The 24449-nt window shown below is 39.4% G+C and overlaps 1 protein-coding gene across 5 annotated transcripts in view; it reads left to right on the forward strand.

The window, feature by feature from the left end:
- Positions 1 to 24449, forward strand: part of PPP2R5E (protein phosphatase 2 regulatory subunit B'epsilon) — a 166813-nt gene that overhangs the window by 113092 nt on the left and 29272 nt on the right. For all 5 annotated transcript variants that reach the window (XM_066342796.1, XM_066342795.1, XM_066342794.1 and 2 more), the window contains one exon: positions 8863 to 8955. In XM_066342796.1, coding sequence (XP_066198893.1) covers positions 8863 to 8955 — 93 coding nt within the window. The remainder of the gene's footprint in view (positions 1 to 8862; positions 8956 to 24449) is intronic.

Here is a 24449-nt window from a genome sequence, read left to right on the forward strand (position 1 = left end):
TTTTTTTCTCCACTTCAGAATTTTTGACATAAACTTGCAGCATTTCCTGTCCTGCTCTGCTAACTCCAGGTTACTACAGATAGACATTTTCTGGTTATGTACAGGGTTTTCCAGGGCTTTGTTCTCAACTCTTCCCAGGCATGTTATACATATCTGTTTCTACGACTAACGCCGAGATCGAGTTAATTAATTAACACGCCACACTTCATTTACTATCTTAGATGCTTGATCTTTTCTTAAGGTACCAGACATATTATTGATAATCTAAGAAATATGCAAAACTATTTGTGCTTTTCATGGTATATCCGAGATTATGACAAAAAAAAACCCAAAAGAATTACTCTTCTTCTTCTTCTTCTTCTTCCTTCTTCCTCCTCCTTCTTCTTCTCTTCCCTCTCCTCCTCCTCCTCCTCCTTCTTCTCCTTCTCTTCCCTTCCTTTTCCCTTCCTCTTCCTTCTTCTTCTTCTTTATCCTTCTTCCTTCTTCTCCTTGGGGTTTAGAACCTGGGTCCTCCATGCCCCAGTCCAATGCTCTATCCACTGCACCACTGCCTGGTCAGGCTTCTATCTTCCTTTTTTTTTAAAAAAAGAGTCAGAGAGAGGGATAGATAGGGACAGATAGACAGGAACGGAGAGAGATGAGAAGCATCAATCATTAGTTTTTTTTTTATAATTTCAAAAATTTTTATTTATTTATTCATTTTTAGAGAGGAGAGAGACAGAGAGGGAGAGAGAGGAGAGAGACAGAGAGAGAGAAGGGGGGAGGAGCTGTAAGCATCAACTCCCATATGTGCCTTGACCAGGCAAGCCCAGGGTTTCGAACCGGCAACCTCAGCATTTCCAGGTCGACGCTTTATAATCATTAGTTTTTTGTTGCAACACCGTAGTTCATTGATTGCTTTCTCATATGTGCTCTGACCGCAGGCTTTCAGCAGACCGAGTAACCCCTTGCTTGAGCCAGTGACCTTGAGTCCAAGCTGGTGAGCTTTGCTCAGACCAGATGAGCCCGTGCTCAAACTGGCGACCTTGGGGTCTCGAACCTGGGTGGTCCGTATCCTAGTCCGATACGCTATCCACTATGCCGCCGCCTGGTCAGGCTCCTATCTTCTTCTTTTTTTTTTTTTTTTTTTTTATAAATAAAATTTTATTTTAATGGGGTGACATCAATAAATCAGGGCCCGTATATTCAAAGAAAACATCTCCAGGTTATCCTGTCATTTAGTTCTGTTGCATACCCATCACCCAAAGAGAGATCGTCCTCCGTCACCCTCTATCCAGCTCTCTCTGTACCCCTCCCCCTCCCTCCCTCTCTTCCCCCTTCTCTTCCCCCACCCCCCGTAACCACCACACTCCTGTCCATGTCTCTTAGTCCCACCCTCATGTCCCACCAATGTATGGACTCCTGCAGTTCTTGTTTTTTTCTGATTCGCCCATTTCACTCCGCATAATGTTATCAAAGTTCCACCATTCTGCTGTAAGTGATCCGATGTCATCGTTTCTTCTAGCTGAATAGCATACCATGGTGTATATGTGCCCCATCTTCTTTATCCAGTCTTCTATTTTTTTTACAGTGATTAAAAGCCTTTAAGCAAACTCTTGGCCAATACAGCAAGAATCCATAAAAGAGTAGTGTCCTTAACATGTTCACCAAGTCCAAATTGGCCCCATCACCATGCCAAATCCCTGAAAAATGCAACCCAACCACAGTTCAGTCTGTTAGGAGCTGTCACAGGGAGCAGGAATCCAGGAAAAGTCCACATCCAGGAAAAGTCCGCATGGCACTGGAGTTGTTTTCACCATTCTATACTTTGCAGCTCATGTCCAAGTCCCAGTGACCGCTGCTTCTGGCTGGTAATGATTCAGGTAGACTGGAAAAGCCATTTGCAGCATGCGTGGATATGGAACTTCTGTTCTCCTCTGCCTGGAGAGTTGAGACCAGGTTGCTTTTCCCTGGAGCTCTGCGACTGTGGCATGGTAAAGAGAACCTTGGGATACACTAAGCTGGGTGGCAAAGGTAAATTCATAATACAAGTTGGCAAAAAGGGGAAAGAGAGCTCCAAATTAGGAGTAGGTCCCAGCCTGAAATATGAGTGGGACATTGAGGTAGGAGGGATAAAGGAAACACTATATATTAAGCAAAGCAGCTCCTATCTTCTTTTAAAAAAAATTTTTTTTTATTGATTTTAGAGAGAGAAAGTGAAACTTCTATTTGTTTTTCTACTTATTTATGCATTCATTGGTTGATTCTTATATGTGCTCTGACCCGGAGTAGAAACTGCAACCTTGCTGTGTTGGGATGATGCTTTAACGAGCTGAGCTTCCTGGCCAGGGCCTTATGTCTTATTCTTTTTATTTTATTTCCATTGATAGAGAAAGAGGGGAAAGGATGGGGGTGGGGTGAGAGAGAAAAAAAGCATCCAGTTGTTCTATTTAGTTGTACACTCATTGCTTCTTATACATGCCCTGATCAGAGATAGAACTCACTACCTCGATGCACCAGGATGATGCTTTATCCATTGAACTACCTAGCCAGGGCATGTCTTATTCTTAATTCTTGGCAGCAGTTTACAGAATAGCATTGTAGACTGGAAAGAAAATTAAAAACAGAACAAACAAAAGATAATCTTTTCAGGAAAGTTCCATATCTTATGGTAGAAAAGACAGGGAAAGAGGTGTCTTTAAAGCTGAGACAATAGACCACTGTTGCCAGTTGCAAGAGCTTTTTGAATACTCTAAAAATTACGATCATCGTAGATATGTTTCCCCTAAAGTACAGTAAAATTTACCTTAATATTTCAGTTAATCTTTCCTAAGCTTAATGACTCTGTAAAATACAGGACCAACTTTAATTTTTAAAGATACTAAACTAAATTCTGTCACCAAATATCTCTAGCTTATACTATATTATTACTACAGGAACATTAACTATTAATTCACCTTAAACTCTAAAACTAAAGCAATAGAAAGGTGTGATGATGAGACTTTTGGAAATAAAGTCACAAATTATATTCAAATAGGCTGGTTTTATCTGTGTTGACATTCTGTTTAAGCCTATACTCCTCTAATCCCTTCTTTAGCTCGGGGAAATTCGACTAATGCTGGGTCAGGTAAAGCAGTGGTCCCCAACCTTTTTCGGGCCACGGACCAGTTTAATGTCAGCAAATATTTTCACGGACCGGCCTTTAGGGTGGGACAGATAAATGTATCACATGACCGAGACAAGTGTCAAAAGTGAGTCTTAGATGGATGTAACAGAGGGAATCTGGTCATTTTTTAAAAATAAAACATTGTTCACACTTAAATATAAATAAAACGGAAATAATGTAAGTTATTCTTTCTCTGCGGACCGGTACTCCAGGGTTGGGGACCACTGAGGTAAAGGAAACCTATTCTTAAAATCTGTAAACCAGGCCCTGTCCGGTTGGCTCAGCGGTAGAGCGTCAGCCTAGCGTGCGGAGGACCCGGGTTCGATTTCCGGCTAGGACACACAGGAGAAGCGCCCATTTGCTTCTCCACCCCTCCGCTGCGCCTTCCTCTCTGTCTCTCTCTTCCCCTCCCGCAGCCAAGGCTCCACTGGAGCAAAGATGGCCTGGGCGCTGGGGATGGCTCTGTGGCCTCTACCTCAGGCGCTAGAGTGGCTCTGGTCGCAACATGGCGACGCCCAGGATGGGCAGAGCATCGCCCCCTGGTGGGCAGAGCATCGCCCCATGGTGGGCGTGCCGGGTGGATCCCGGTCGGGCGCATGCGGGAGTCTGTCTGACTGTCTCTCCCTGTTTCCAGCTTCAGAAAAATGCAAAATGCAAAAAAAAAAAAAAAAAATCTGTAAACCAATCTTCATTTATAGTAAAGACTAATTCAGTAGGCACACTGTTGCCCTCACCATTTATTGCTCTGTGCAGGTCTTTGTACACACTCCTTTTGGGTCAAGAGTCCTGTGTTTCCTCTGTATGTTCTGACTCTACAATTAGTCCACCTCTCCATTTTCACTAAGAGATGGTTTTAGTACTGACAGGAGCACTCATTGAACAATTAAGAAACTTCCTTTTCTGTTCATGATGGGTAGGTCATTCATGTCGCAGTGATTCATCACCATATTCAACATTTTACTTTTTAATTGATCAAACAACTCATTTTTTATACCAAAACATAGCACTTTCTTTGACCTTTTCACTTTTTCTTAGCTTCAGCATTAGCTTGCACTGCCTTGTTTGGACCACATTCACAAGGAAGCAAGCGTTAAAATGATCACCCAGCCAGCACATCTCAATGCACTTCTGCTGCTTTTTGAGATGTGGTTGTTGGGTGAATGGCCAGCCTCACTGCCCAGCTAATTGCCTGCTCCTGCCTTCCTCTTCTTTCATTTAGGTTTGTGGCAAAAGACAAAACTACTCGTTATAACAAATCATGGATCTTTGGGAATATTTAAAAATAGAAAAAGAAATACATACAACCCACAAATATTCGTTCAAATATGTCAGGGGGTCTACTGTATGTGTTATTTGATCTTTTCTATCATCTGTATTGGTATCTTTTAACCTGGTGACACATGGTTACCATGGATATTCTTTGTGTATTTTCTGAACTTGGGTCTATATTTCCAGTAGAATATGATTTAAAAATTTACAATTAAGGGATTGTTTTTAGTGCTTTATACTTGAGACCGAAAGCACAATGCTCCAGTCTCTTTATTCATGTTCCTTAGAGAATTCTTTTATGTGACCTTAAAAAGTAATTGATCCTCCCCAAGTCGCCAGCCTTTCCCTTTAGAAACTCCTGGGAGATTTTTGATTCTGAGGTAAAATCTATCTGTCTCTTAAGTATAGAAACCATTTATGCTTATTAATAAGTGTGTATGAAGTGTTCTCACCAAACCATTTGAAACCATAACTGCTTTCAAGGGACTAGAGGGGAGAGAGCACGTTGCTAGCCCCACTGGCGAGACCAGCCAGCCTACAAGTCAGGTCTGGAAGGTGAGAATCTCTCCACTCTGGGGGGTCAGAAGAGAGATGGAACCCCCTTTTATGGGCTACTTGAATAAGGCTTATGTTCTGTTTGTAAAACTAAGATTTGAAAGGTTAGTGTATTGAAAAAAGAACAATTCTTCTAGGTAGTGTTGGGACTCGGGTGTTATTATGACTAAGAGAACAATGTGTACAATTTGACAGCATTCTTCAGGTTATTGGGAGAGGAGCTTTTCTGAATTCAGCGAGTATAAAGAGAAAAAACATAATTCTATTTGTTTACTTACTTATTTTAGTGGAATGTATTGGGATGACATTGGTTTGCAAAACCATACAGGTTTCAAGTGTACAATTCAATATAACACCACCTGCACACCACATCATGCACCCTCCACCCCAAGCCAAGTCTCTTTCTGTCTTCCACCCCCCTTTCCCTCTGTCTATTGCTATCTTGTCTGTGTCTATGTGATATATATATATATATACACACACACACACACACACACACAGTTTTATAAAGAATTAAAATGCTAATGTGAATCCTTAATTTAAGTGTTAAATTTGTGTCTGAAGTTAGAAGACTATATGATACATTTGGGTTAGTGGTATCTGCAGACTCCTGGGAGGACCTGAGACCTGATTTTCAGTGACCTGCAATGTCAAAACTAGTTTTATAATAATACTCTATTTACTTCTTTTCACCGTTGACATTTTCACTAATAGTTGTAAAAGTGACAGTGGTTGCAATTGCTGTTGCCTTAGCACAAATCAAGGAGCTTGTGTCAGATTGGCCGAGCAGACTTACTCTTCTCTGCCACATACTTGCAATTTTAAAGAAGAGCAGTTTTAGTTAGGAATGTCCTTGAAGCAGCAAAAATTATTAATTTTATTGAATTTTGACCATTGAATACCTTTTTTTTTTTTTTTTTTACAGAGACAGAGAGTGAGTCAGAGAGAGGGATAGACAGGGACAGACAGACAGGAACGGAGAGAGATGAGAAGCATCAATCATTAGTTTTTCATTGCGCGCTGCAACACTTAGTTGTTCATTGATTGATTTCTCATATGTGCCTTGACTGTGGGCCTCCAGTACACTGAGTAACCCCTTGCTGGAGCCAGCGACCTTGGGTTCAAGCTGGTGGGCTTTTGCTCAAACCAGATGAGCCCACGCTCAAGCCGGCGACCTTGGAGTCTTGAACCTGGGTCCTCTGCATCCCAGTTCGACGCTCTATCCACTGCGCCACCACCTGGTCAGGCTGAATACACATTTTAAAAATATTCTTTATGAAGAAATGGGAAGTATAAAGCCCAGCTGCTGATCACAGAAATATGAGGATGTCTGTGCAGAAGCACTTGTGAGTGCTTTGAGCTGCAGACTAAACTGTTTTTTCATGAAATATCGTTTTTACCTAAAGGAATGCCTGACAGAGCAGGATTATTCCAACTTGGGTATTTGGGGTTTATTTTTTCTGAAATGGACAAAGAAAACAATTATTACCACTAATAAAATCAGTACATTCAAGCAAAATTTAGAATTAAAATGTGAGAAACTTATCTATTTTGTATCTGTCACCTTGAACTTTACAGATTCCAAAAGCTTAAATTTTTTTGATAAAATTGGACATACTAAAGAATGTGACTAATGAATTGTGTCAACATTTAAAGATCCTATATAATACAGTGAACCAATATTTTCCAGTTGGCCAATAAATGATAGTAGGAAACCACACGAGTAAAGATTCATTGAAAATGCAAAATAGACTATGGAATTGAGTGTAACAGAGTATGAAAAGTTCATTGATGTGGTTTCACAATCTGCATTGCAGCTCATCTTTAAGAAAGAACTGTTTGTGGAGTTGTAGTGTGGTATCAAAGAAGACTATCCTCAATTATGTGAAAAGACAGAAAATATGTTCCTTTTTTCATATGGCTAGATCGGTGTGAGGATTGACTTTCTTTGTATACTTCAACCTAAACAGATTGAATACAGATTGAATAAAGAGATTTGCAAAAAGAAAAAGCAGTGCCTCCCTTCTCAATGATATTTTGGACAAATAAAGTTATTTTTATAAAAATATGATTTATGTTAACATGTAATGTGTTTTATTGTTTTAAAATGAAATAATAAATACATATGTAAAGCTCTGTTTTTATTTTTAAATATATATACTATAATCTAAATATACTATGTTATATATAAACAAAAGCTTTTTTGAGTCTTTAATCATTTTTAAATGTTAAGTGAGTCTAAAAATTTTGAGAATGCTGTTTTAGGCAATAGTAACAATGGTGATGTGAGTCTCTGTGCAGAGGGCTTTGTATGTATTTCACATTTAATCTTAGGGATTGTCAACCTCACTTTATAGTTGAAGAAAGAATTTAGAGAAATTTATTTACCTAGGGTTACACAGTTAGTAAGGGAAAGAGCCTAGACTTCTAACCTAAGTGTCTGTCTCTTACAAGTTCTGGGTTAATATACAGTTGTGTACTATACTAGGATCTTGTGTATACTTTAACATAGATTTATTATGCGAAGAACATAAACAGTGATCCCCTACTGTTTATCAGAACAGTTATTCAAGGTTGTCACTTCAGTTGAGAATATTCTTACTCTTTGCAGGTGAGAATATTCTGCCATCGCATGTTGCTTAGAGGAGTATAAATTGCTGTAAACTTTCTGAAAGGAAATTTGTCAATGATTATTCAGAATTCTGGAATGTTTGAATATCTTTTCCTCTAGCAATTCCACTTCTAGAAGTATTTCCTCATAAAATAGTTGAGCAAGTGCATACTGATGTATACTATATGATGTACTTGTGGCATAATTTGATAGAGAAGTAATTTAAAACTGTTTAAATGTCCGAGCATAGATTATAATGGACTACTTGTAGCTACTAAGAAAAATGGCTTAGATATTGTTAACATAAATTGTTCATAATATATTGTTTAGATCAGCAATTTTCAACCTTTTTCATCTCATGGCACACATAAAATAATTACTAATATTCCGTGGCACAAGAAAATATATATTTCTGCAAATCTGATAAAATGTATAATTTTGATTGATTTACAGGAAAAAAATAGTAATCACCTCCCCTTTTTTGTTCCGAAGTGACTTTGAAAAAAATCAGGAACCTATACTTGTATATAAGGATTTCTGGTACCAAGAATTATTAACCAATCAGATGCAACCTTATTATGCGACATGACTAATAAGATCCAACTCTATTGTAAGACCTATATTTTTATGGTTCAAGACAAGGCATTCATACCAAATAGCTATTGTTGTGCTGGCTTGCTTATTTATTTATTTATTTATTTATTTATTTATTTATTTATTTATTTATTTTTATTTGACAGTCTAAGGAAAAAGAGGTCAGTGCCCCTGACTAAATAGGTATTGCATGTTTTAAAAATTCTTGCAACATACCAGTGTGCTGCAACACAACTGTTGAAAAATACTGGTTTAGATGGTAAAAGTAGTTTACAGAACTATATAAAATATGTTTACAATACATTGGTGTGTTGTAGAACTATAAAGAAAATTTGGGAGGTTTATACATTAAAATCTTAATGGTTGTCTCGGAGTGGCAAGATTACAGGAGTCTTTATTTGTTGTGTTTGGCTGTATTTTCCAATATTTAATTTAAAAAGTTAAAAAAAACAGCAACTGTGAGCCACAGTGAAAGGCTAGTATAGCTAATTGATTTATGTTAAAACCCAATTTTCTAAGACATGTCATATTTTCTTTTATAGACTTGTAAAAATATTATAGTTGATGTATTATATTATACTAGTTTCAGTTAGCATTTAAGACCTGTCAGTTTTAGCATCACAGGCTTTTCATGGTTTTTGATACTGTACTCAGTGAATAATAATTTGAATTTAATTGTTTGTTACAGCTTGTATATGAATTTTTCATACGATTTTTGGAAAGCCAAGAATTCCAACCCAGCATTGCCAAAAAATACATAGATCAGAAATTTGTATTACAGGTAAGCTCATTCTTGTGATTGCACGTATTTGTTATTCAATTTGATAACATTTTACCTCATTTTTCTTGATGTTTGCAAAATCTAGCAATGATATTTATATTACTTTGTAAACAAATATATGAATATACAAGTAAGTTTCCATAATTCCCATTAAAAGTAATGGCTACCTCTTTAATTTATTGCACTGGAAATTAATTACATTTTAAATAACATGGAATGTTAATACTAAATCCCTGCAGTCTTCCTAAAATTTAATTATAAAGGAATTTTATTTATATAACCCTAGTAGTTTGCATGAATCTTTACCTAGTTTGTAAACTAGTATTTGCATAAGGAGTCTTAAGGAACTATTGTGCAGATAGATCTGTTAAAACTGAGTAGGCATGGTTCAGAGTAACCTTTAATAAATAAAGTCAGAGTACTAGTCATAGCTAGGAGCAGCACAACTCAGCACTTTAAAATTTCCCTGAAGGGATTGAGTCTCACCTATCTGTTTGGAATTTATCAGCATACATATTTTCCTTGACTTTTCATTTTACATTTTAAAACTATAGATCACATCTTCCTTTGTATCTGGCTCTTGGGTACTTTCATGGCACTGATTTTTTAGGTAACAGCTCCTTCTCTTGTTGACATTCATGTATAAAAATGGGTACTTGAGCCAATTGGTGTGTGGAATGTGGCAGCTCCTTTCTAAGTAAGACATGGGGCATCTGGAATAGAAAAGAACAAATATCTATTTAAGTGAGCCAAGTGTTCCAGTGAGAATGTCAGATTTAAACCATTAATTTGGCAGAAAATTGATCTTCCCTGTGCCTTACCTGGATAAAGTTTGATAACCTTCGTGAGGACTTCATTCTGCCTCCCTAATTAAATGAATACATAAAGAATTCTGGATATATAAGGTTGGGCCGTAGCTGATATTTTGATTGGTTTTGACATTCAAAACACAGCAGTTTCATATGGTTTCGTGAAGTAGAATGTCAGAAGCAGGCTTGTTCCAAGGAGCTGAGGGTCATGGAGGGTCCATTAGCTCCCCAGTAATGCGGCTGAGGGGAATTAAACCCTAATGCAGTTGTCAGCTAAGAGATGGAAAGGAGCTCCCCCCGGGGCTCATTTGCACCTGTATACCCCTTTCCCTCTGGGTACGTGGGTAGATCACTGAGCTATAGCGCACATTTAGCATACATTGATACCACACTGGGAAATCATGCCTCACTCCCTAACATGGGAGGCTTTGGAAAACTGAGATTTGAGAAGTACGTAGAGAAGCAGGTAAATAGATGAATACATGGGTCACTGGGTAAATGGGTAGACTGATTCAGATTCTTATACCAAGAAGGCAAAATGCATATCAGATAAAATGAATGCAACACATTCCAGGTCTGTGTTTGTATTGTAAAGTCCACGCATTTATATAAACCTGTATAGTTGTCAGAGCACCTTTACATACATTATTTCTTTTGATTTGTACGGCAATCTAGAGTTGATGTGGCTAAGTTTTATGCCCATTTCAAAGATGAGTGAACTGAGGTCTAGAAAGATAAAGTTTTCACCAATGCATTTATAATAATAATAATTATTATTATTGACAGAGAGAGTCAGAGAGAGGGACAGATAAGGACAGATAGCACCAATTCTTCGTTGTGGCACTTTAGTTGTTCAATACCTTGACGGGGGGGGGGGGTACAGCAGAGCGAGTGACCCTTTGCTCAGGCCCGCGACCTTGGACTCAAACCAGTGACCTTGGGCTTCAGAAAGCCAGTGACCTTTGGGCTCAAGCCAGCAACTATGGGGTCATGTCTATGATCCCAGACTCAAGCCAGTGACCTCGAGGTTTCAAACCTAGGTCCTCTGCAACCCAGTCCAATGCTCTCTCCACTGTGCCACCACCTGATCAGGCCCCAATGAATTATTTTTAATATAAGTATATCCTGTGTAATATTTTGGACAGACTTACAGTAGAAAATTTTGTTGTTTATCTGAAATTCAGTTGTAACTGGGAAGATGGAGTTTTCCCAAGCACACCTTCTCTTCTGGTTTTCTGCCCAGTATGCCATGATACCTCCTTGTAATCCCAAACATGATAACTTGGAATGACTTCAAGGCAGGAGTAGCCCTTACTTCTCAATAGTAATGAAATAATCAGGTTTTCTTATATTTACTCTAAATTAAACTTCCTGAGAGGACCAGCTAATGATTTTTCAGCAAAGCCTGTGTTTAGTTGACATGGAAACAGTAAGTTCTACAATCGTACTGTGAAGCCAGTGCTTTCCTTACATGAAAAGCATGCTGGCCCAGCGCAGTGTGCTCTCCATGGTAGATGGGCACTGACAGTCATAAAGCTCAGAGAAACCCAGGCTTGAAAGGGATGCGGTCCAGTCTAGTTCTTTAACCAGCCTTCTTTGAAACCCTGATCAGGGGTGACCTCAATTTACCCTTTTTCAGCAAGGAGAGGCCACATACACAGGCAGCCTGTTCCATTTGTAGGAGAAGAAGATTTTCTATGTTGAGCCTTCCTATACCTTGTCCCCTGGTCGTATTTCCCTGGAATAGTCCTTCATTGTGTCACTAGCCCATATGTAACCTTTCAGGTATTGGGGCACAGCTTTTGTGTTTGCCCGTTGGCTCTTGTTCTCTGGAGTAGCAGCTGCAACTCGAACGCTTGCAGGCTCATTTATGGTAGGCCTGGTATCCAGGTGTCAGACAGTAGGAGGTAGACCGGCCATCACTGAGGGAGCTTGACTACCAACCTTCCTTCAGGTACAGCCAGACTTTCTTTCCCCTAAGAAAAACAGAAATCCAGATTTTCATGGGAAATTTTTGGTAGTTCTAATACCCTGATCAGGATGAACTAAGCCCATCTGCTCTCTAGATACTGCCTACCAGCTGTCAGTATGCATTCTCGGCTGTAGCCTGAGTCCTTAGTTCTGTCAACACTGTTTCATTTGTCAGTTTTTGAAGTTTTCAACATGTGTCCATTTGTCTTCAGGGACAACATCTGTTTCCGAACTTGCTCAGTCCAGCACAGCTTCAAGTTGGGTTCTTAAGGAGGAAGTCTCACTAGCTCTTCTTACTGTTCCACACCACTAACTTACATTATGCTTGTGGTTTTAGCTGCCTTCTAATTTAGCTTTATGCATGCTGTTGTGAAGCCCTGGTTTCCCTTGTTTTCTCGTTCATTTTTTTTGGTCTAGGTGTAGGATCTGATATATATTCCTGTAGAATATTATTTTTTCTCAGCTTCTTGAAGTCTTTCTGGATCTTGAATCTGTCATCTACCTTATTGGCTGTGTCTCCCTCTTATTTTTTTAACCCTTTGAGTAGTACAAACATTCATGTATGTCATACATAGTGCCTCCTGAGCATCCAGAGAATGTCATACAAAAATTTTTGTTTTAAAAATGTGTAAGGCAACATTAAAAAAAAGGCAATTGTAAGGCCCTGGCCGGTTGGCTCAGTGGTAGAGTGTCGGCCTGGCGTGCGGAAGTCCCGGGTTCGATTCCCGGCCAGGGCACACAGGAGAGGCGCCATCTGCTTCTCCACCCCTCCCCCTCTCCTTCCTCTCTCTCTCTCTCTTCCCCTCCCGCAGCCGAGGCTCCATTGGAGCAAAAGATGGCCCAGGTGCTGGGGATGGCTCCTTGGCCTCTGCCCCAGGCGCTAGAGTGGCTCTGGTTGTGACAGAGCGATGCCCCGGAGGGGCAGAGCATCACCTCCTGGTGGGCGTGCTGGTGGATCCTGGTCGGGCGCATGTGGGAGTCTGTCTGACTGCCTTCCCGTTTCCAGCTTCAGAACCCCCCCCCCCCAAAAAAGGCAATTGTATGTTCTTCTTGTTTCAATAAATTGTTTATCAAACAAACATGATTTTAAGTTAATTAAACTGGAACTGAAACTAAATTCACTTTTTGAAAAAGAACTCACTCCCAGGGATCAGCAAGCATGAAAAAAACTCACTACTCAAAGAGTTAAACAAGAGAGAGATGCACAGACAGGAAGACAGAAAGGGAGACAGATGACAAGCATCAACTTGTAGTTGTGGCACCTTAGTTGTTCATTGAGCATGTTCTCATATGTGCCTTCATGGGGGGGGGGGGGGCTCCAGCCAAGCCAGTAACCCCTGCTCAAGTCATTTTTAAAAATTTTTTGTTTATTTATTTATTTTATTTTATTAATTGTGTTTATATAGATTCTAGGGTCACCCCCGAATGCATTCCCCCTCCCCCCTATTCCCAACATCTCCCTTGCCCCCCTCCATACAGCGCCCTTCCCCCTTCCCTTCAGGTTTATCCCATTCTATCTTCCCCTTTCCCTCTGTCCTCTTTTCCTCTGGTCCCTTTGATCTCCCCTCTGTCTCAATTCCGTTCCTCAGTTTTCATTATTCCTTGGATTCCTCAAATGAGTGAGGTCATATGATATTTTTCTTTCTCTGCCTGGCTTATTTCACTCAACATAATAGTTTCCAGGTACCTCCACATTGTTGCAAAAGGTAATATTTCCTTCTTTTTTATAGCCCCATAGTATTCCATAGTATATATGTACCACAGCTTTTTTTTTTTTCTTCCCTGAAGTTGGAAACCGGAGGCAGTCAGACAGACTCCCGCATGCACCCGACCAGGATCCACCCGGCATGCCTACCAGGGGGCGATGCTCTGCCCATTTGGGGCGTCGCTCTGTTGCAACCAGAGCCATTCTAGTGCCTGGGACAGAGGCCATGGAGCTATCCTCAGCACCCGGGCAAACTTTGCTCCAATGAAGCCTCGGCTGCTGGAGGGGAAGAGAGAGACAGAAAGGAAGGAGCGGGGGAAGGGTAGAGAAGCAGATGGGCGCTTCCCCTGTGTGCCCTGGCCAGGAATCGAACCCGGGACTCCTGCACGCCAGGCTGATGCTCTACCACAGAGCCACAGATTTTTAATCCACTCGTCCACTGATGGACACTTGAGCTGTTTCCAGATCTTCGCTATTGTAAGCAATGCTGCCATAAACATGGGAGTGCTTTTTTTTTTTTTTCAGTCGGTGATGTGTCCTTCGGATATATTTCTATAAGTGGGATGGCTGAGTCAAAGGGCAGTTCCATTTCTAATTTTTTGAGGAATCTCCATACTGTTTTCCACAGTGGCTGCACCAGTCTGCATTCCCACCAGCAGTGCAGGAGGGTTCCCCTTTCTCCACATCCTCGCCAGCACCTATTGTGTGTTGTTTTGTCAATGAGCACCATTCTGACTGGTGTGAGGTGGTATCTCATTGTGGTTTTAATTTGCATTTCTCTAATGATTAGTGATGTTGAGCATTTTTTCATATGCCTATTGGCCATCTCTGTATGTCCTCTTTGGAGAAGTGTCTATTCATTTCTTGTGCCCATTTTTTGATTGGATTGTTTGTCTTCCTGGTATTGAGTTTTACAAGTTCTTTATAAATTTTGGTTGTTAATCCCTTATCAGATATATTGTCGAATATGTTCTCCCATTGTGTGGTTTGTCTTTTTATTCTGTTCATATTGTCTTTAGCTGTGCAAAAGCTTTTTAGTTTGATATAGTCCCATTTGTTTATCCTTTTATTTCATTTGCCTGTGGAGATAATTCAGCAAAGATATTTCTGCAATAGATGTCAGTGAGCTTACTGCTTAAGTTTTCTTCTAGGATACTTATGGTTTCACGACTTACATTTAAGTCCTTTATCCATTTTGAGTTTATTTTTGTGCATGGTGTAAGTTGGTGGTCTAGTTTCATTTTTTGCAGGTAGCTGTCCAATTTTCCTAACACCCTTTGTTAAAGAGACTGTTTGTACTCCACTGTCTTTACCTCCTTTGTCAAATATCAGTTGTCCATAAAGATGTGGGTTTATTTCTGGGTTCTCTGTTCTGTTCCATCGATCTATATGCCTGTTCTTATGCCAGTACCAAGCTGTTTTGAGTACAGTGGCCTTGTAGTATAACTTGATATCAGGAAGTGTGATATCTCCCACTTTATTCTTCTTTTTCAAGATTGCTGATGCTATTCGTGTTCTGTTTTGGTTCCATATAAATTTTTGGAATATGTGTACTATCTTTGAAGTATGCCATTAGTATTTTAATCGGTATTGCATTGAATTTATAAATTGCTTTGGGTAATATAGACATTTTAATTATGTTTATTCTTCCTAACCATGAGCACGGTATATGCTTCCACTTGTTTGTCTCCTCCTTGATTTCTTTTATCAATGTTTTATAATTTTCTGAGTACAAGTCTTTAACTTCCTTGGTTAAATTTACTCCTAAGTACTTTATTTTTTTTTGTTGCAGTAGTGAAGGGGATTGTTTCCTTAATTTCTCTTTCTGAGAGTTCATTATTCGTGTATAAAAGTGCCTCTGATTTCTTGTATTAATTTTATATCCTGCCAGCTTGCTGAATTCGTTTATTAGGTTCAGTAGTTTTTTGACTGAGACTTTAGGGTTTTCTATATACAGTATCATATCATCTGCAAATAATGATAGTTTTACTTCTTCTTTGCCAATTTGGATGCCTTTTATTTCTTCTTGTCTGATTGCTATAACTAGAACTTCCAGTACTATGTTGAATAAGAGTGGTGAAAGGGTACACCCCTGCCTTGTTCCTGATTTTAGGGCAGGGGTCGGGAACCTTTTTGGCTGAGAGAGCCATGAATACCACATATTTTAAAATGTAATTTCATGAGAGCCATACAACGACCCATGTACGTTATGCATTATCCAGTAAAAATTTGGTGTTGTCCCAGAGGACAGCTGTTATTGGCTCCAGCCACCTGCAACCATGAACATGAGCGGTAAGAAATGAATGGATTGTAATACATGATAATGTTTTATATTTTTAATGTTATTATTATTTTTATTAAAGATTTGTCTGCGAGCCAGATGCAGCCACCAAAAGTGCCACATCTGGCTCGTGAGCCATAGGTTCCCAACCCCTGTTTTAGGGGAATTGCTTTTAATTTTTGTCCATTAATTATAATGTTGGCTGTGAGTTTGTCATAGATAGCCTTTATCATGTTGATGTATGTTCCCTGTATTCCCACTTTGTTAAGAGTTTTGATCATAAATGGGTGCTGGATTTTATCAAATGCTTTTTCTGCATCTATTGAAATTATGTGGTTCTTCTCCTTCCTTTTGTTTATGTGGTAAATCACATAAATTGATTTACAAATGTTGTACCATCCTTGCCTCCCCAGAATAAATTCCACTTGATCATGATGTATGATTTTTTTCATGTATTGCTTGATCCGGTTTGCTAATATTTTGTTGAGGATTTTAGCATCTAAATTCATCAGGGATATTGGCCTATAATTTTCTTTCTTTGTGTTGTCTTTGCTTGGTTTTGGAATCAGAATTATGCTCGCCTCATAAAAGGAACTTGGAAGTGTTCCTTCCTCCTGAATTTTTTGAAATAGCTTGAGAAGGATAGGAGTTAGTTCTTCTTTGAATATTTGGTAGAATTCACCAGTGAAGCCATCGGGCCCAGGAGTTTTGTTTTTTTGGAGCTTTTTGGTAACTGTTTTGATCTCTTTTGTTGTAATCGGTCTGTTTAGGTTTTCTGATTCTTCCAGATTGATTTTTGGAAGATTATATGTTTCAAGGAATTTGTCCATTTCACCTAGGTTGTTTAATTTTTTGGCATACAGTTCTTCATAGTATTTTCTTACATTATTTTGTATTTCTGTTGTGTAGGTTGTTATTTCTCCACTCTCATTTCTAATTTTATTTGAGTCCTCTCTCTTCTTTTCTTGGTGAGTCTTGTTAAAGGTTCATCGATTTTGTTTACCCTTTCAAAGAATAATAAAATCTTTGGTTTTATTGATCCTCTGTATTTCTTTAGCTTCTATGTCATTTATTTCTGCTCTGATCTTTATTATTTCCTTCCTTCTACTACCTCTGGGCCTTACTTGCTGTTCTTTTTCTAGTTCTTTTAAATGAAGGGTTAAGTTGTTTATTTGCGCTTTTTCAAGCTTCTTAAGGAATGCCTGTAGTGCTATGAACTTCCTTCTCAGGACTGCTTTTGCTGTGTCCCATAAATTTTGAGTTGTTGTTTGCTCATTATCAGTTGTTTCTAGGAATTTTTTAATTTCTTCTTTGATTTCATTGTTAACCCATTTGTTATTTAATAACATGCTATTTAGTTTCCATGTGTTTGAGTATTTTTGAGTTTTTCTGTTGTGGTTGATTTCTAGTTTCATGCCATTGTGATCAGAGAAAATGCTTGATATGATTTCAATCTTCTTAAATTTGTTGAGACTGCTTTTGTGACCTAACATGTGGTCTATCGTAGAGAATGTACTTGAAAAGAATATACATGAATATACTTGAAAAGAATGTATATTCTGCTGTCCTAGGGTGAAAGGTTCTAAAGATATCTATTAAGTCAAGTTGATCTAGTTGTCCTTTAAGTCTGCTGTTTCTTTGTTTTCTTTCTTGAGGATCTATCTAGTGATGTTAGTGGGGTATTGAAATCTCCTACTATTATAGTATTGCTGTTGATACCGCCTTTATATATATATTTTGTATTTTTCTGAAGCTGGAAACGGGGAGAGACAGTCAGAAGGACTCCTGCATGCGCCCGACCGGGATCCACCCAGAACACCCACCAGGGGGCGATGCTCTGCCCACCAGGGGGTGATGCTCTGCCTTTCCGGGGTGTCGCTCTGCTGCGACCAGAGCCACTCTAGCGCCTGGGGCAGAGGTCAAGGAGCCATCCCCAGCGCCTGGGCCATCTTTGCTCCAATAGAGCCTCGGCTGCGGAAGGGGAAGAGAGACTTCTACACGCCAGGCCGACGCTCTACCACTGAGCCAACCTGCCAGGGCCGATACCGCCTTTTAAATCCATCAAAGTCTGCTTTATATATTTAGGTGCTCCTATATTAGGTGTGTAGATATTTATGATGGTTATATCTTCCTGTTGGATTGCTCCCTTTTATCATTATGTAGTGACCTTCTTTATCTCTTATTATAGTCTTTGTTTTAAAGTCCATTTTGTACTTATATCATCTACTTATATCATCAATACTGATACAAGTATTGCTACCCCAGCTTTTTTTTCATTTCCATTTGCATGAAATATTTTTTTTCCATCCTTGTACCTTCAGTCTATGTGCATCTTTTGTTTTAAGATGTGTCTCTTGTAGACAGCATATGTACGGGCCCTGTTTTCTTATCCAAGCAGCTACCCTATGTCTTTTGATTGGATCATTTAATCCATTTACATTTAAAGTTATTGTTAATATGTAGTTGTTTATTGCCATTTTATTCTTTAAAGATGTATTCCTGTTTTGCTATATTCTTTTCCCACTTTGATCTGTTTACAACAGACCCCTTAACATTTCCTGCAGCATTGGTGTGGTTGTAATGAATTCCTTGAGTTTTTTTTTTTTTGCCTGGGAAGCTTTTTATTTCTCCTTCAATTTTAAATGATAGCCTTACTGAAAAAAGTACTTGGTTGTAGGCTCTTGTTCTGCGTTACTTTGAATATTTCTTGCCATTCCCTTCTGGCCTCAAGTGTTTCTGTTGAGAAGTCGGATGTCATCCTTATGGGGGCTCCTTTGTAGTTGATAGCCTTCCTTTCTTTAGCAGCTTTTAATATTTTCTCTTTATCGCTTAACTTTGGTATTTTAATTATGATGTGTCTTGGTGTAGGTCTTTTGGGGTTTCTCTTTAATGGAGTTCTCTGTGCTTCTTGAACTTGTGAGACCCTTCCTTGCATCAATTTGGGGAAGTTTTCAGTTATGATTTGATTGAAGAAAGCCGGGGTCCTCAAACTTTTTACACAGGGGGCCAGTTCACTGTCCCTCAGACCGTTGGAAGGCCAGACAAAAAAACAACAACTATGAACAAATCGCTATGCACACTGCACATGTCTTATTTTAAAGTAAAAAAAAACAAACGGGAACAAATATAATATTTAAAATAAAGAACAAATTTAAATCAACAAACTGACCAGTATTTCAATGGGAACTATATTCCTCTCACTGACCACCAATGAAAAAGGTGCCCTTTCCGGAAGTGCAGCAGGGCCAGATAAATGGTCTCAGGAGGCCGCATGTGGCCCGCGGGCTGTAGTTTGGGGACCCCTGGAATAAAGTTTCTATCCCTTGTTCTTTATTTAGGAACCCCTATGATGCAGATGTTATTTCTCTTCATGTTGTCACAGAGCTCTCTCAGAGTTTCTTCAGACTTTTTGAGTCTCTTTTTTTTTCTGCTCTGCTTTCATGCCTTTGTTCATCTTGTCCTCCAACTTGCTGATTTGATCCTCACCTTCATCCATCCTGCTTTTAATTCCTTCCATGGTGGTCTTCATTTCTGATACTGTATTTGTCACCTCTGACTGATTCTTTTTTAATTTTCAATGTCCTTTTTCATACTTGCTATCTCTTTATTTAGGTGTTCGTAATGACCATCCATTGTTGTTCTAAGATCCCTAAGCATTTTAACAATCATTATTCTAAACTCTGCATCTGGCAGTTTGGTTATTTCCATATCACTCAGTTCTTTTTCTGGAGATTTCTCTTGTGGTTTCATTTGGATTGCACTTCTCTGTCTTCTCATTATGTCTGTGTGTTTGGATGTGTTGTTTGTAGGGCTGGTTGAGTCTAGGTTTCGTGTTGTCTGCCTCTAATTTTCAGTTGTGTTATTTCTAGGTCTTCTTGAGTTGGCATCAGCTGTTATTTGTAATCCACTTTCAGATTTGGGCTGCTTTGAATTCTTGATTTGTTTGTTTTCTTCTCAGTTGTAGTCTTGTTTACTGATCTCAGCAGGGGTCTTATTTGAAACTTTATCCAGGAATGTGGTGGTTGTAACCTGAGGCTCTGAAGGCCTGATCTGCCAGTTACTCTCTCTGGGGGTGGGTGCTTCCTCTGCTTCAGTAGGGGGAGGTGTATCTCAGATCTCCATGGAGACCTCAGTTATTGCCCCTCCTCCCCACTTCTTGTTTTCAGCTATGTCTTGTTGTGCTGATTGGAGCTGGAGAGATGTCTGAAGATGTATGATCCAGAAGCACTTTAGTCTTGTGTTATGTGGAAGGATCAACCCCTCCCCCAGCTATGGCCGCCTCCAGCACTGGATGAGTCAGCTTCTCAGGTTCTCCCATGCATTCCTCTGCCCCTCACCGTCTGTCACTCTCTTTCCCCTTTCTTTTTGGAAGATAAGCCAGCCCTTTCAACACACCTCATTCCCAGGTCCCTAGGCAAGTGGCTGTGAGCAATATTTTCTACTCTTTTTCTTGGAATGAGAGCCCTTCTGGGCTCTCAGCCTCACACCCGCTTTGTTCCTGTAAGCAGGGGAGACTCACCACTCCTTGGCACTCCCTACCAGGCTCAGTGTGGCTTCTTCTTTGTTCCTTGGTTTTTGAGAGCTGGTCTTGTAGTCCAGAGTTGGTTTTTCACGCTTATTGTTCCTAAATTAATTTGTAATCCAGTTTGGTGGTGTGAGCTGGGAGTCTGTGCATCTGCCTACTCCGCTGCCATCTTCAGGTCTGTGTGACCTTGGGCTTTAAGCTCATAACCTTTGGGCTCAAGCCAACGACCATAGGATTATGTCAATGATTCTGCACTCAAGATGAATGAGCCCACGCTCAAGCCTGTGACTTTGGGGTTTCAAATGTGGAACCTCAGTGTCCCAGGTTGTCGCTCTGTCCACTGCACCACCACCGGTCAGGCACATCTCCATCCTAATCACATCTATGACGTTAAATATACTGGTTATTGGCCTCATTGAAGTCATTCATTAAAATTACTGAACTAGCTAGGATTGAGGATAGGGATCTGTGTCATGCCTTTACCACCTTCCCTTTATTATAGTACAGATTCATTAATCAACAGTCTTTAAATTTCATCCTTACTTAAACCAGTTAGGAATTTACCCTAATGTCACAGCCTTCCTTCAGTTTAAATTCTGTTCATGAGGAGAGTGTGAAGACTTTGTCAGATGCTGTGTGTTTAGAGCATTCTCGTCTATAGGCCTCGGGACTCTATCATGATGAATGCTGTTCATCTGCCTTGGGGCATCAATGAACTTCCGGGGCCTTCTGCTATGTACTGATGAAATTGCTTTAAGGACTTGCAAACCATGGGATGATCGTTTGTCCCCAAGTTTTGCCAGAGACAAGACACAAAGTAAAATTAGTGAAGTCCATTCATTTATACTAGACGTTTTCAGCCCCTGCCTCATTTTTACTACTTTTGTTTCTTTACATTCCCTTTTCTGGATCTGTAGACCAGGGCTCACCCCAGTTCCTAAATCAGTCATAAAAGGGATAAACAGGTTGTTGGCAGATTCAATGGCACCACTGACTGGTACTTGAATATGTATGACTAACCAGTGTATTAACTGTCATGTTGGGGATAAGCCATTTTCCAGAATATCCTATTCATTTATGTTGTAACCTGTATAGTTGGCCTCTTGTCTCTTTTCTTACGCTGATGAATCACCTGGGACCCCAGCACCTTTTAGGAATGGGGCTTTAATTCTCTGCCTTCTTCTTCTGAGCCCCCTTCCTGGGAGGCTTGGTCCTGATTTAGGACCTGCTGGAAATAGATGGGCCTTTAGGAGCTTGAGGCATTACTGTCAGTGAGGTTCCACCCTGTGATGACATTTACTTCATTCCTTTTCTATGGACAGATTTCTTACCCTCTGTGAAGTCTCAAAGATCTCAAAAAGAGTTTTGTTGATCTCAGTGTATCACTTTGTTTGTTTGTTTGTTAGAACAGTGAGACAAGAGGGGGGAGAGAGAGGGAGGGAGAGAGTGAGAAGCATCAGCTCATAGTTCCTTCACTTTAGTTGTGCATTGATTGCTTCTCATATGTGCCTTGACTAGGCATTGGACTTAGGGCCCAAGCTGGTGACCTTGGGCTTCAAGTCAGATAGATACCTTTGGGCTCAAGCTGGTGACCTTAGGATCATGTTATCGATCCTGCACTCAAGCCCACGACATTGGGGTTTCAAACTTGTGACCTCAACGTTCCTGGTCGATGTTAGACTTAATTTATTAGACTTAATTTATTCTACCCACAGATTTAAACTTATTTTCTATAGCCACTAGCTTTTCTTTATTTCCCATTCTGACTCTCATTCCCCTGTCAGTAAAGACAAAAGCAAAATAAGAATTAAGCTATTTTAACATGACATTGTAGAAAGTTTGGAAGCTGTGGATTTGAATTCTGATTTCCCTATGGACTCTAGGTATATTGTAGGAGCTGAGAATATGAGCTGAGGAGTAAGAAGAAACTCCTTTCAAACCCTGGCTTTTCTACCTATTTGCAATGTGAATTTTAAATAAGTTTATCTACTTAATGTCCAATCTTGAGATTTCTCATTTGTGACATGGGGATAACAGGATAAACGAGTCATTGTTAAGTAAAATAGGGAAAGACCCCAAAATGGACAGCTGTGAATTCAGTTGGCATTTTGGATACAGAGACAAGATCCATACCTTAAATTTTAAACAGGTACTGAAAACATGAGTGGATTATTGACTTTTCTGAACCTCAGTGTTTTCTTTTATAAAATGGCAATAACAGTCACCTCTCTTACTAGTTATAAGTAGGCTTGGTATGATGATAAAAGGATATGATTTATAAAAATTCTGGTATTTTGCATGGGCATAGTAGTTGCTCATTAAATTTTAATTTCTCTTTTCACATTATCCTCATTATCTTCCCATAAGAATAAGATTTTTTTTTTTACTCTGATATGTATATTTTTAAAGGTTTTATTTATTGATTTTAGAGAGAGGAGAGAGAGAGAAAGGCAGGAGGAAGGGAGGGATGGGAAGCATCAACTTAGAGTTGCTTCTCATATGTGCCATGACCCACCAAGCCTGGTGTCTCAAACCAACGACCTCAGCATTCCAGGTTGACGCTCTATACTATACTATGCTACTGCAGGTCAGACCTTTTGTTTTGTTTTGTTTTTGTTTGTTTTGTTAAGACAGGGAGAGAGATGAGAAGCATCAACTCATAGTTGTGGCACCTTAGTTGTTCATTGATTGCTTTCTCACATGTGCCTTGACTGGAGGGCTTCAGCCGAGCCAGTGACCCCTTGCTCAAGCCAGCGACCTTAGGCTTCAAGCCAACAACATTTGGGCTCAAGCCAGCAGCCATGGAGTCATGATCTCATGCTCAAGCCAGCATCCCCTTACTCAAGCTGGTGAGCCTGTGCTCAAGCCGGATGAGTCTGCACTCAAGCCAGCAACCTTGAAGTTTCGAACCTGGGTCCTCAGTATCCCAGGCTGATGATCTATCCACTGTGCCACTGCCTGGTGAGGCTTGATATTTTAAAAAATATCTATCTTTTGAAACAAATTTAAAAGTTTATGTGAAACATAATAAAATTTTGCAAAGAAGACATGAATAAATATAAAAATGTCACATATTCCTAGATGAGAAGACTTGCCATCATAAAGATATTTATAGAGCCTCCAAGTAATTTATACATTTAGCACAATTCCAATTGAATTTTCAGTGGTTTATTTGAAAATTTCAAATGAAATTTTTATGAAATAAAGGAAATTTTTGAAAAAGAAAACTAATGATGTTAGCTATTAAAACATACTGTGAAAGTACATTTATGCATTACCTGTGGTGGTGTAGTGGATAGAATGTCGACCTGGAATGCTGAAGTTGTGGGTTTGAAACCCTGGCTTGCCCAGTCAAGGCACAGATGAGAAGCAACTATGAGTTGATACTTCCCGCTCCTCCCTTCACCTTTCTCTCGCTCTCTCCTCTCTCTAAAATCAATGAATAAAGTCTTTTTTTTTAAGTACACTCATTTTAAAGTGTGGTATAGGGGAGAATGAAATAGACTAGAGGCTTGGGTAAAAAAACCCTTCTTCTCTTTTTTTTTTTTTAAAGCTTAGTTTTTTTTTTTATTTATTCATTTTAGAGAGGAGAGGGAGAGACAGATAGAGAGAGGAGAGACAGAGAGAGAGAAGGGGAGGAGGAGCTGGAAGCATCAACTCCCATATGTGCCTTGACCAGGCAAGCCCAGGGTTTCGAACTGGCGACCTCAGCATTTCTAGGTCGACGTTTTATCTACTGCGCCACCACAGGTCAGGCCAAAAAACCCCTTCTTAATATGCCATAAACCTCATAAGAAAATAAATAGATTGGTGGATGGATATACATATACATACATACATTAAATTGGCATAATCCTCAAAAGAGGAAATCTAATAGTTTTCTATCAACTTAAATTTTGACTAAGTTCATGAGAAATAATCAGATACATACACACAGATATATGTACAAGGATATCGAATCCATCATTGTTAACAATACTTAGAAAATTGGAAACAATTTAGAAGTTCTGCAGTTGGGACTTGGTTGAATAAACTGTGGACATTTATATAGTGAAATAATCATGAGTTTGTAAAAAAGTGTGCAGAACTATGCTTGATCTGTTTTTAAGTGAAACATGCACATTATGGAACAGTATGGTTTTTGAGCCTGAGTCTGTTATTTTATGGGACAAGATTATTTGTATATGCACTAAATATTTTGAA

The sequence above is a fragment of the Saccopteryx leptura genome, chromosome 6 (assembly GCF_036850995.1).
Source record: "Saccopteryx leptura isolate mSacLep1 chromosome 6, mSacLep1_pri_phased_curated, whole genome shotgun sequence".
Taxonomy (NCBI): domain Eukaryota; kingdom Metazoa; phylum Chordata; class Mammalia; order Chiroptera; family Emballonuridae; genus Saccopteryx; species Saccopteryx leptura.